General features: G+C 39.0%; 1 protein-coding gene across 1 annotated transcript in view; it reads right to left on the bottom strand.

The window, feature by feature from the left end:
* Window positions 1-9,347, bottom strand: part of PFDN1 (prefoldin subunit 1) — a 60,172-nt gene extending 50,825 nt beyond the window's left edge. Inside the window, exons 1-2 of the mRNA XM_030869427.2 lie at window positions 9,241-9,347; window positions 6,524-6,690 (exon numbers count right to left, since the gene is read on the bottom strand). Of these exons, the coding sequence (XP_030725287.1) occupies window positions 6,524-6,690; window positions 9,241-9,273 (200 nt within the window). The 5' untranslated portion in view covers window positions 9,274-9,347. The remainder of the gene's footprint in view (window positions 1-6,523; window positions 6,691-9,240) is intronic.
* Window positions 9,348-13,973: the final 4,626 nt, after the last annotated feature.

Raw genomic sequence — 13,973 nt, forward strand, 5'->3', positions numbered from 1 at the left:
ACTGACAGCTTACAGAAATTAAGAATATTACTCAAAAATCTCCTCTCCCTAGAGTACCACATCTGTGGAAGAGGAGACTATGCCCAGCTGGGGTTATATACATACTCAGCATCAACAAAACTGAAGTCAGTTTCCCTGCACACCAGGAAAAGTTCTTTTTTTCCCCCTTAGGACTCTGAGCAATGAAAACCATGACTTTATATGGCTCTGTATAAAAATACAAGAAGGCTGGATCACATTCTATTAGGAAAAGCAGCTCAACATCAAAACTCCTCTTCCTTTAAAATAAATCTAAAAAAATGACTAAAAAAATTTCTTCCTACCTTTGAAAATTATTTTATCTTTGCTTCATTTTCTCTACTGTAAACTACAGATTAATACTTTCAAAGAGAGTAAAAGGAGCTTATAAATTCGAATTTGCTGTGTGGCTCTCACAGCAAAAGTAGTTTGCATTTTTTTTTCTCCTACAGTAAGCATTAAATAAAATATCTAAACTTGTTTCTAGTGAGAACAACAATATAAACCATTATTACTATAATATCAATAATACTTAATATTTACTACACCAAGATTTGTTGTTTATTAGGAATGAAATATAGTACAACTATATCTTCAGCTTTAAAATTACCTCGAGGGGCTTCCCTGGTGACGCAGTGGTTAGGAATCTGCCTGCCAATGCAAGGGACAAGGGTTCGAGCCCTCGTCCAGGAAGATCCCACATGCCGCAGAGCAAATAAGCCCGTGTGCCACAACTACTGAGCCTGCACTCTAGAGCTCGCAAGCCACAACAACTGAAGCCCGCACGCCTAGAGCCCGTGCTCCGCAACAAGAAGCCACAGCAATGAGAAACCACCGCAATGACAAGCCCAAGCACTGCAATGAAGAGTAGCCCCCACTCGCTGCAACTAGAGAAAGTCCGCGTGCAGCAACAAAGACCCAACACAGCCAAAAATAAATAAAATAAAATTTTTTTTTTAATTTAAAAAATTGTAAATAAATAAAATTAAAATGACCTTGAATTGACTGGAATACCAACTCTACATCAATATGAAATTGTAAAATGGTTGCAAAACTTGAGGTAGCATGATTATACCCCTTTTGATTAATATTTAACATAACTAAACCTAGAGCAACTGCAAATGTTTCATCTTGGCTTTTCTAAATGTCACAATTCAAATTACAAGTCAACATTCAAACTAACAATTAAAATCACAACAAAACCAACATGACATTTTAAACAAAGGGCAGTTCAACCAAACTGTCACAAAGAGTTCAGATTTCTACATCCTAATTAGCTGAAAAGTTGCTCGATTATTTAGATTTTTTTAAAATTTTGTTACCTATCAGAAATATATCTACTATTTTCATTTTCTACCTGTGCCACATTTATCTTAAGTTTTATACTTCTGGATCTTTCAACCATTAGAGATCAACCATCAAATTACTTCAACAAGTAGAAATAGCAACACCGCTCCCAAACAGCAATTTCTGCATTGCTAGACACTTATCTAGTTGGTAGATTTATACCATTGTTCATTCTTAGTTCCTTAAATGTAAAAAAATATCCACAGAATGGTGGCATACCTCTAAATTAGTTTAAATACGGTACAAAGTTATTTTTAGTTAGGTTCAAGTTTTAAAAAGGCACTAATCATTCTTCTCAAAGGCTAATCTACTCAAGTTCCTCCCATATTAAAAAAATAAAAAGCCTCATTTATCTCTTTTGGAAAGAAGAAATGTTATTTATGTAATGTTCAAGCACAAGGATATTAGAATAGTGTACCTAATATCAAATCAGGGTCTGGATCATACCTATTGTTAATAAAAATAAATTTGACCTTTATTCTGATGATGGGCCTTTCAAACACCAGCATGACTAAATGTCATTTATATGTTCTTTCAAATGTAATTCTAACTTTTAAAAATACTCTTATCTTCTACTATGCAAAGGAAAAAGGAAGAAAACTCCCATAAACGATTACAAGCTGGTTCTTATTCATGAAAAAAAAAATACAAGAAACATTCATTTGAGATCTGTTCCCTCCTTGCATGCTAGAAAGATGAAGACAAACACTTCCAACTATTCAGACAGATCATTCCACAGTTGTAACTTTCATCATAGTTCTTAAAGCGGTATGGTGAGGTCAGCTCACAAACAGCTTAAGTAGCAAAACTAGAAATTGGTGGTAGTAGTATCAGGCTACATAACAGCCTCTCCAAAGAATATGAAGTAAGAGAACTAAAATGTGCTGGCAACATGCCAAGAGACTGGATAGACTATAGCTTTGAGCAATGAATATGCGGAGCTTACAGTATATAGCAATTTATCATCTTACCCCATAGCCTGATTTTCCTTGTTTTAAACCAAAAATAGCCATATATAAGGGGTATTTAACAGTACCAGTTTTCTCCATGCTTATGACTGGGAAAGGCATATGGGCTTGAAATGACTTGGTAACCTAAATACACACCCTAAAATAAAAAATCTGATTTCCATCCTATGTGAGGATGAGTAAGGTAAAATATACAATTGTATTGATATTATTCTGCACAGAATAGCTTTTATTCTCCAAAAATTATACTGCCCTCAGCATAATCCTAGAGGCTTGGGTTTTTCTATATTGTCAGTTCTGACTATCTCTGCAACTGGTTGACATGTAGAATTTGTCAACCTTCTCAACAGATTTAATAAAGAATTAATTCTGTCAGATCAAAGGACATAATTTTGGTCAGAAACAATTCCTTTGACCTTAATCAAAATATATGTTACTTTTAGGGCTTCCCTGGTGGCGCAGTGGTTGAGAGTACGCCTGCCGATGCAGGGGACGCGGGTTCGTGCCCCAGTCCGGGAGGATCCCACATGCTGCGGAGCAGCTAGGCCCGTGAGCCATGGCCGCTCAGCCTGCGCGTCCAGAGCCTATGCTCCGCAACGGGAGAGGCCACAACAGTGAGAGGCCCGCATACGGCCAAAAAAAAAGAAAACAAATATATACATATATATATGTATGTTACTTTTAAAATTTCACCTTTATTGAACTATATATTTTAAAAGCATAATAAACTCCAATTCTTAAGTCTCTGACACTTCCTAAACATTTTCTTTCTAAAGAACCAAAAGAAAATGCTGTTATTTTAGGCGAGAGAATCATATTCAATTCAAATCCACATGCATTTAACACCTATTTTGTGCCAGACATTATACTGAGAACTGAGGAAACAAAGATAAATATGTATATGGTCTCACAGAGCTGACAATCCAGTTGGGAAAACCAGACCATTTCAAACTCAATCAAGTTCTGCCCCCCACCCTCATACTGCCACCCACGTGCTCTACTAGCTAGAGGAACAAAAGCTCTGGTATCCTCCAGGAAAGTGTAAGTAAATCTGCCAGGCAAGATGGAAAAATCTTCCGAGAAGATAAGCTACGTCTTGAAAGATGAGAATTTCACAAGGGAAAGTGGGATACTGCAGGCCAAGAAGGACAGAAGGAGCAAAATCAAGAAAGCACAAAAACATGGCATGCGTGAGGAAACCCACGTGGCAAGGGTAGGGATAACAATTTTGAGTACATGTGCTACTACTTTCTACCCTCAGCCCATGACAGACCTCACTGATCAATTAAAGCATGTTTAAGTCCACATGAGACTCAAACTCCTTCTCAACAGATAACTCAAAATCAATGGAAGGAGGCAAGTCCACGAGATGAAATTTATGTGCTATCCTCAGCCTGGGAAGAGAAAGTGGTGGGATTTGAGGCTAGAAGGGTAAATTAAGAACAGATTATGAATGACAGTGAATGCTAGGCTAACAAGTTTAGATTTTATTCCGTGGGCAACCAAGGGTGAACAGAGGATTTTATGAGAAATAATGACATGATCAACTCTGGCAGATGTCTGGCAGATGTGCAAAGAAAGCTTTTGGACCAACAGAATAAAGGCAGAAAGAACAGTTCAAGAAGCTATACCTTCAGGACTTCCCTGGTGGCACAGTGGTTAAGACTCCATGCTCCCAATGCAGGGGGCCCAGGTTCAATCCTGGTCAGAGAACTAGACCCCACATGCAAGCCGCAACTGAGAGTTTGCATATCGTAACTAAGGAGCCCACCGGCCGCAACTAAGAAGCACACGTGCCATAATTAAAGGAGTCCTTGAACCGCAACTAAGGAACCTGCCTGCCGCAACTAAGACCCGGCACAACCAAATAAATAAATTAAATAAATATTTTTTAAAAAAAAGAAGCTATAGCTTCTCAGTCCAGGCAAGACACAATGAGGCCTGAATTTCAGCAATGGCAAAAATCTATTGCAGGTTCTAAAACAAAAATGTCATGTTTTAGATTTCATAATTCTTGGTGCCTTTTTTTTTTTATAACTTTATTTATTTTTGGCTGCACTGGGTCTTCGTTGCTGCGTACCAGTTTTTCTCTAGTTGAGGCGAGCAGGGGCTACTCTTCATTGCAGTGCGCGGGCTTCTCACTGCAATAGCTTCTCTTGTTGCAGAGCACGGGCTCTAGGCGCGTGGGCTTCAGTAGTTGTGGCATGCCAGCTCAGTTGTTGTGGCTCACGGGCTCTAGAGCACAGGCTCAGTAGTTGTGGCACACAGGCTTAGTTGCTCCACGGCATGTGGGATCTTCCCAGACCGGGCTCGAACCTGTAACCCCTACATTGGCAGGCGGATTCTTAACCACTGAGCCACCAGGGAAGCCCCTAATTCTTGGTTTTAAAACAAGTTTGGGAAGAATTAGTATTCTAATTAGAATTCCCTAATAATACTCAAAAAGGAAAAGAAAAGACAAATTAAGGGAAACACTAGAATTAAAGAAGTGAATCACAATTCAAAATTACTCAAGACTATAAATTCAGAAATAGATATTTCAGGTTTAGCATCAAGAAAGAGAACATCCTCATGACCAGACTAATACTCAGCAAGTCTTTTCTTCCTGAGGGCACTAATACTCTAGCCAACAACACTACTTACCTTACATGCCCCTACAAATCCCAGCGAGAGGCAGAAAGCACAAAAGTCAAATTTAAAACCATATCTCAGCCTTTAAACTCTAAAATTCTTTGTGAATACAACCCATATGTAGCACTTTGGGCAGTATGCAAAAAAAGCAACTTCCTATCATTTCTGCAGAATGTTTAATAAATGAAAGTATTCTAATTAAAAATTAGAACTTCACTGTAGATCAAAAGGCCAAAGAGAAAAGTTTTTCTGTTTTGGAAAAAGAAATTCTTTAGCTGTTGCAAACAAAGGCTAATGAAATCCAGGTGCAACATATCAACAAGTATGCTCGAAAAGCTAGCATTACTGTTTTAAGACCTAAGGATATTCAAACTAAAGATAAAATTATCCTGTAGTGAATGCCAACAATGCACTTCATACTACATAGACACATATTCAAGGGTTCTACTTTGTTCTCATCCCAATTCTTTTGTGTCCCAGTAACAAACTCTCAAATTGGGATTATCTTCCTTTTAAAACAAGCTAAAATGAAAAACATGAACTCCAGCAATAAAATTTATTTGTGGTGTATTGTTTATTCTGAGAAAGCAAATCAGAAGAACAGTTTGTCATAATCAATCCCTCTTCCAGAAAGATATGGATTAGCTAGTCATGAGCAGGGTCTATTTCTCATGATGTCATTCTAAAGTCATCACTAAATGTTACACATGCCATGCTTCCTTCAAATCAATCACAAAACAAGTCATCCTAGACTGAGGTCAAATTCCTTTCCAACTAAAAGAGCTCCAAACTTAAGTAATGGTCCACTTACTAAGTAATAATCAGAGACCAAATTCCAGAAAAACCCTCCTCCTGTACCTCCCCCACCTAAAAAAAAAAAAAAAAAATTAGTTTCCTTTTAGCTCAGTGTAATGGAATGTGACCTGTAGTTAAGGGGTTTTCCATTCCTATTTACTGCTTAGAGAACATGAAGCAGATCTATTCTCTCTCAGAAGGGTAATGTATTTTTTTAAAAGAAAAAAAATGAAGTGTAGGAGGTTAATCATATATAATAATTAGAACAAACAAAAGGTAAGTTGATTTACTAGATTTCTCATGTTCGACAGAATGAGTATATTTAAATCAAAACTGAATGTTTATTTTTATTTTACAACCTGATCAGACATCTAAAAGATTTATGATTTGTGTGACTACTAATAACTAGGTAGGGAAGGGGAAGTTAAAACTACAACTACTTAAATAAATCTTCACACATGAAACTACTATAAACATCTTTTCACAACAAATCATATCTTTATCATTGAAGTTACACACTTAAGTACCTAAGCATGGAGAGAAGAACAGGGAATAAATATTTTTAAAATGTACTTCACAGTTTAAAATTAAACACATTTATCTGGAGTTCAGTTTCTCATTTTTCAAAAAAAGAAGATATTTTACTAGGTGATCTTTAAAGCTACTATGATACTTTAACGCAAGTTGTAAAGTGAACAAATTCTATGATTTAATTCAGACAAACCTCTTTGAAGATAATCCCCTTAAGGATATACTTTACTTACATTCTTCCTACACCTTCATACATGTTAGTCTCATCTACCAAAGTCATAATCTCTGTGTCTGTAAGATGTGCATGCTTTTTCGTTCTGTTTAGCTGTTCAATCTGTATGTCTGCAAGCTTCACCTTCTGTTGAGTGTCAATCACTTTGGCTTGAAGCTCTGTGAAGGCCTAAAAAATAAGTCCATGATTTAGTAGGTGCAACATTTTACAGGAAACATTTAAGTCAAATCTAAATATATTAAAATAAAGCCTGCTAACCAGAGACAAAGCTGTGAAATTTACCACAGCAAACATCAATAAAAATCAATATAATTGTAAACAATCAAGCCACTATGCTAAATACATTTGACTCTTGAACAATTCGGTGATTAGGGGCACTGACCCTCCGTGCAGTTGAAAATCCAAGTATAATTTATAGGTGGCAGTTCCTATACAGCAGTTCCTCTGTATCCTTGGTTCTACCGAGTGTATTCAACCAACTACACATCGTGTAGTACTCTAGTATTTTCTATTTTTAAAAATCTGCATACAACTGGATCCCCGCAGTTCAAACCAGTGTTGTTCAAGGGTCAACTGTACTGAATTTACTCAGTCCTCAGAAGATGCAACCTATTTGAAGCAGAACAAGGGTAAATAATAACCATATCAAGTAGCAAGTATCCGAGGAGTAATAAAAGCACTAAATGCAAGTCACAGGATGAAACCCAGAGATCCAAAACAAGAAACATAAATGTAACAACTCACTACATCTGTATTACACAACTAGGTGTAAAGTACTTTCCCATATTTGTTTGAAATATTAACATGTGAATATTAATATGAGAATACTGACAGATATAATAAAGGTCTCATTTACTCTTTTCAATAATCCTGAGTTAGGGATGGCAGTTTCACCACCACAGTTTACAAATTAACTACATGTTTTAAAGAGATATAAATGACTTGCACAGGGCTGAACAACTACTAAGTGGAAAAGCAAGTACTTAAATCCATTTCTTCTGACCTCTAGTTCAGGAATCTTTCTATTCTACTATCTACAGTAATATTCAGAAAATGAATATTTTAAGAGAAAAACAAGAATTTCAAAACACTGTTAGAAGAATTGCATCATGATCTTCATACGCACATACCAAGCCAAATTTGACACTTGAGTACCCTTACTCAAAGATAAACGTTTCTTGGATACTCATGAAGTGCCTAGAATGACTTTCACATGCTCTCAAATTTATGCCTTAATAATAACATTTGCGGCTGCAATACACAGCAAAAGCTACTACTTAATTTTTATTCTCACTTTGTTCTCGCCGACTAGTAAGGTTTCAAAAGATTCATTTCGGGGGGAGAGGAAGTGCCTAAAGTTTCCTACTAGTCTCCACCTGCCGCGCCCCCACCCCCCGGCCCCCGCCAAAAAAAAAACCTTATAAAGATATTAGAAGACCTTTAAACATGTTTCTTTTTCAATTAATTTCACTGGTTGTCAAAACTACCCAATTTAAGTCTGTAATCATTTTCTTAGTTTGCATTCACTGTCCACAGGTTTCCTAGCAACAAATTCAAATAATACTGAGCGGTAAGTCCATTCACAGCTGTACTCTATTGTTAGCTCTTTCACTAAACCCTAACTTAAATTTGAACTTTTAACAGAAAAAACAGGTGAACTTTTATAACACTTTAAGACACAGTTTGCTAAGGAAGCTGGCATATTGTTAATGCTAAGATATTACAGCACTAGAGACCACATAAGGACTAAAGGTACAAGTTTCAAACAAGAAGCAAGACACACACACATAAATCCTCAGAGCAATAATACGCAGCTTCATTTATTAGGTGGAAAAGCTATTTCAGCTGTCCTATTTCTTATGCAGAGGTTGACCAGGAGACAGTCTTAAGTAAAATTTGCTCTTCTAACGAACCAAAACTAATGGTCAAAAGGTGGGAAGTAAGGCAGAGAATACTGGATTCTAGTCCCAACCTTGGTCTGAGTCTTTTCTGAAACTGTTTCCTTTTCTAGAAAAGTATAGGTTTAAAGTAGGTAAAGTCTAGGAATCCCGACAACTCTTTAAGCTGCGAAAACGTTCCTGAGTAACAACACATTTATAGGCAATTGTTTGAAAAGAGAAAAACAATTCCTTCTGATACCGATTTTATCTGGAAAACTTTGTTTCTTTTTTGACAAGTCTTTAAATAAAAACGGGGGCGGGGGGGGGAGCTAAGACCAAAGCCCTAAGATGAACACTGCTATGAGAATACCTAACTGAACTGTATGTAGCGACCTTACAAGGTATGGGATTGAAGATGTGGCCTAAAAACACAGGTTGGACTTGGATATTTTCAAAGCAAATTAGAATGCAGAATTAGATGCCTCAGCTCGGGCAGCCGTCTCAAAGGGCTCCAGCTGGAAACGCTCACTTCAGGCCTCACTATGGAACTGAAAACTCCAAGCTCAACGAAAGGTCTCTGGAACTCGGAACTAGGGAACAGAAGAGCTATCGGCCCGTCAGACTTAACCAGGCCCAGCGCAACCGGCTCTTACCCAGCAAAGAGCAGCTCGCCCCCGACTCCAGCCTAAAGAGAGCCTGTCCCGCCTTAGGACTCTGGGAAACCATTCCCCATTTCCCTGGAGCCTTCCGCAGAACTCGAGTCTCACTCGATATTCTTGTCCACAGTCCCCTTAGCTTCCAAAGAAAAAGTCTCTGCCTGCTCAAGACCCTCTTTTACCTTCTTCAACTCCAAATCCACGGGGGCCGCCATCTTGCTTCACTCCTGCGCCTGCGCAGTGGGCGAAGGCCGGAAAGAGGATGGGGGAAGGGCGCTCCTTGACGGTTTGATTTCCCCCCTCCCTTCTGCGCCTGCGCATGAGTCTGGCTGCTCGGTTTTCCAACATTCTCCAGCGCTGGCAACCCCCGAAATATCCAGGATTCCGATTCAGAGTACATCTTCCCCACGTGACCTATAGGCCTGCCCTGTTTCTCCACATTCTTCCAAACACAGCACAACGCGCAGATTTCGTGTATGGTTTTAAGCATTTTGACAAATAGCTTAATTTGTGCTGCTAAATTGAGATGTATGTAGATTAGGCCAAAACCTGTTAAGTCATTCATGCCTTCGGCGAGTCCCTGTGCTGTCAGGCATGAGAGAATTGGCATGAGAGAGTCAGCCTGAGAGAATCAGCCTGAGCTTCAGGCATGGCAGTGTGGAGAAGACCAGAAGGCTTAGTTGAAGTGTTCTCCCAAAGAACTTATTTCTACTGAACGCTCCTGGAAGACCTTCTAGACATAGTGGTTCTCACGAGAGGCCACATTAGTTTGTTTAAAAAAAAAAAAAAAACAGATTCTCTGATCCTCATCCCAAACTTAATTACTTAGAATTTTTGCTATGGGGCCCAGAAATTTGCACTTTTGCAAACTCCCCTTATGACCTGGTGCAAGTGGTCTGCAAACCACATTTTGAGAATCTGCTATAAAGTACCTGGCATTTGAACCAAAAGAGTAACTAGTAATTGGACTTCTGGACATGAAAGAAATATATGTCTTACCTACTCTAAAAATCTGTGGGGGAGAAGAAAGGGCAGGGAATTTGGAACTAGACAGATCTGTATTCAAGGTTTGGTCTACCTTGAGCCTAGGTATGTCTGGTTCCATATACTAGTTGTATAGCAATAGAGTTTGTCTCCTCATTTAATATGAGAATAACCCTAACAGGGTTATTCTGAGGAATAAATAAGATCAGGATGAAAAGCTCCGAGCATAACACAATGCACACAGTAGGTACACGATAAATAGTTGTAGTTAAGTTCATGTAGTTACCATTGTTGTGTTTGTCTTTCAAACGGGCCACATCCTCCTTTATGTATTTTTTTATTTTTTACATCACATCACACAGACCATAAATAATCTCTCCTCAGACTCTCAAGACTACATCTATTCCTTTTTCAAGGCTCTTTCTATCTTAAACAAATTTTTTTTCGTATTAGACTTACTAGCAATCCAAGTGTCCATCAGTGAATGAATGTATAAACAAAATGTGGTATATACCAGGGGTCCCCAGCCCCCGAGCCGAGGTCCAAGCAAAGCTTCATTTGCCTCTCCCCATCACTCACATGACTGCCTGAACCATCCCCCCACCCCACCCCACCTAGTCCATGGAAAAATTGTCTTCCATGAAACCGGTCCCTGGTGCCAAAAATGTTGGGGACCGCTGGTATATACATAAAATGGAATAGCATTCAGCCTTTAAAAGGAATGAAATTCTAATTCTACTTAGAATTCTAATGCTACAACACAGATGAACCTTGAGGACAGTACGCTAAGTGAAATAAACCAGTCACAAAAAAGACAAAATACTGTATGATACTATTTATATGAGGGACTTAGAGTAGTCAAAATCATAAAGACAGAAAGTAGAATGGTGTTGCCAGGGGCCAGGGGGAAGGGACAGTAAGGGGAATTCTTGTTTAATAGGTATAGAGTTTCAGTTTTACAAGATGAAAAGAGCTCTGGAGATGGAAAGTGGTGAGGGTAACACAGCATTATGAATGTTTTTAATACCACTGAACTGTACACTTAAAAATGATTACAATAGTAGATGTTATATTATGTATATTTTACCATATTAAGAAAATGAAAAAATGTATTTATTCTTCTTTCAAATCTACATGTTCTTTTCTTTTTCATAATGATATGCAGTGATATGTTCTTGCCTAAGTGAAAATAATTAGAACATAATGAACATAATTATTTTTAAGTTTCTTTACAATGTTTTATCACCTGAAGTTTTTTGGGTGTGAATTCTTCCACTGGGGGCGTCTGCTAGTCTTTCTTATGAGACTTGATTTTCTCATTTGACTCTTAAGTTTTTGATTAAGTTCCTATCTTCAGTGTCTAGCATGTCCTGGACGATGGAAACATCTCACATTCACTTCTTTTTTTTCTTTTTTTTTGGCTGCACCGCGCACCTTGTGGGATTTTAGTTCCCTGACCGGGGATTGAACCCGGGCCCTCAGCAGTGAAAGCGCCAAGTTCTAACCACTGGACCACCAGGGAATTCTTCCACATTCACTTCTACCAGAGCCCTGTGAGAGACATGAGTTCCAGACCAATTTTTAGGGTGATTCTTGACACCACATGAGTGAAGCAAATTTAGCGAAAAATAAACTTTGCCCTGAGCATAAAGTTGGCAGAATGTGTTATACATTTATAGACTGGCAGCCACTGTAATATGTTTCCTTTTTTTTTTTTAATATTTATTTATTTATTTATTTGGTTGTGCCGGGTCCTAGTCGTGGCAGGCAGGCTCCTTAGTTGCGACACGTGGGCTCCTTAGTTGCAGCATGCATGTGGAATCTAGTTCCCTGGCCAGGTATCAAACCAGGGCCCCCTGCATTGAGAGCACGGAGTCTTAACCACTGTGCCACCAGGGAAGTCCCTGTAATATGTTTCCATATGTCCTTTTTATTTGGGCCTTCAAAATAAATATTTCCTTTCTCTCTCCAGAGCTTCTAAAATGGCAGGAAAAGACTGTCTATGAAAGCCCTAAAGAGTCTGCAGTCCTTGGACACTTGCCTGGAGAATAACCGCTCTGTGCTTGCTTCTATTATTTTTATTTAAAAAGAAAAAAAAAACAAGAACAGACTTCACACTGAAAGCTTCACTACTACAGGGATATACTCCTTCTGAGGTTCAAACAGTCCACAGTGGTGGAATTTAAAAGGTGATCCTCTATTACCCTTCCGCTCTGCTAATCCATGCACAATACACTTACTTATTCATTCAACGAATATTTATTGAACATCTGTTAGGCACTAATCTAGGGCCTTGGGATATAACAATTAACAAGAGACAAATTCCCTGACCTCATGGAGCACACATTCCAGTGGGGAAAGACAAACAATAAACATGCAGGGACTTCCCTGGTGGTCCAGTGGCTAAGACTCTGCTTTCCCAATACAGGGGGCCCAGGTTCGATCCCTGCTCAGGGAACTAGATCCCACATGCCACAATTAAAGACAAAGATCCCTCACGCGGCAACAAAGATCCCGCGTGCTACAACTAAGACCCAGCGCAGCCAAATAAATAAATAAATATTTTTTTAAAAAAAGATTGTATGTTCCAATAGCTAGAATAAACAAATCTATTTTTTAAAAACATGCAAACAAATAACTTCATATATTAATAAGTATTATTAAGAAGAAAATAGCAATGTGGTTAGAGACTGACTGGGTGGAGGCCCCTTAGATGTGGGAAGCTCTCTGGAAGGCCATAACATTTGAGATGAGACCTGAAAAATAAGAATTAGACAGCTATGCAAAGAGCTGGGGAAAGAGCATTCCAGACAGAAGGAACAGCAAGAGCAAAGGGTTTAGGATGGGAGCAGGCTTGGCATATTTGAAGAACAAAAGGAAGACATCAGTGTGGCTGGATGGGGAGAATGGTAGAAAACCATTGGTATTCTTTTTTTTTTTTTTTTTTTTGGCTGCGTTGAGTCTTCGTTGCTGCACGCAGGCTTTCTCTAGTTGTGTCGAGTGGGGGCTACTCTTCATTGCAGTGCGTGGGCTTCTCATTACAGTGGCTTCTCTTGTTGCGGAGCACGGGCTCTAGGCACACGGGCTTCAGTAGTTGTGGCTCATGGGCTCAGTAGTTGTGGCTCACAGGCTCTAGAGCGCAGGTTCAGTAGTCGTGGCGCATGGGCTTACTTGCTCCACGGCATGTGGGATCTTCCCGGACCAGGGCTTAAACCCGGGTCCTCTGCATTGGCAGGCAGATTCTTAACCACTGTGCCATCAGGGAAGTCCCAGAATGTTATTCTGAGTGTGATTGGAAGCCATTGAATAATTTCAAGCAGGGGATTGATATGATCTGAAGAGATTGATATGATTCTATTTTAAGGAGACCATTGTGGGTTCTAGGTGGAAAATAGATTGGAAGGAGCAAGTGTTGAAGCAAAGAGACCAGTTAGGAGACTCCTCCAGTAGTACATGAGACAGATGCCGATGGTCTGGGTGAGGATGATGACGATGGAGGTAAACAGAAGTAGTTGGATTCAGGTAGAGCTTACTGAACTCAATGAAGGAATGGATTGGGGGTAGGGGGTTGGCCATGAAATAAAGAGAGGAATCAAAGATGATTTGTAGGGACTTCCCTGGTTGTCCAGTGGGTAAGGCTCAGTGCCCCCAATGCAGGGAGCCTGGATTCAATCCCTGGTCAGGGAACTGGATCCCACATGCATGCCACAACTAAAGATCCTGTGTGCCGCAACTAAGACCCAGCACAGCTTAAATAAATAAATATTTTTTTAAAAGATGATTTGTAATCTCCAAATAAGTATGCTGAGTGAAAGAAACCAGACGAGAAAGAGTAACATGCTGTATGATTCCATGTCTAAAGTTCTAGAGTATGCAAATAAATCTAAAGTGACAGAAAGAAGATCAGTTGTTGCCAGGTAGATTGGGGGTG

This window comes from Globicephala melas, chromosome 3 (genome assembly GCF_963455315.2).
Source record: "Globicephala melas chromosome 3, mGloMel1.2, whole genome shotgun sequence".
Lineage (NCBI taxonomy): Eukaryota > Metazoa > Chordata > Mammalia > Artiodactyla > Delphinidae > Globicephala > Globicephala melas.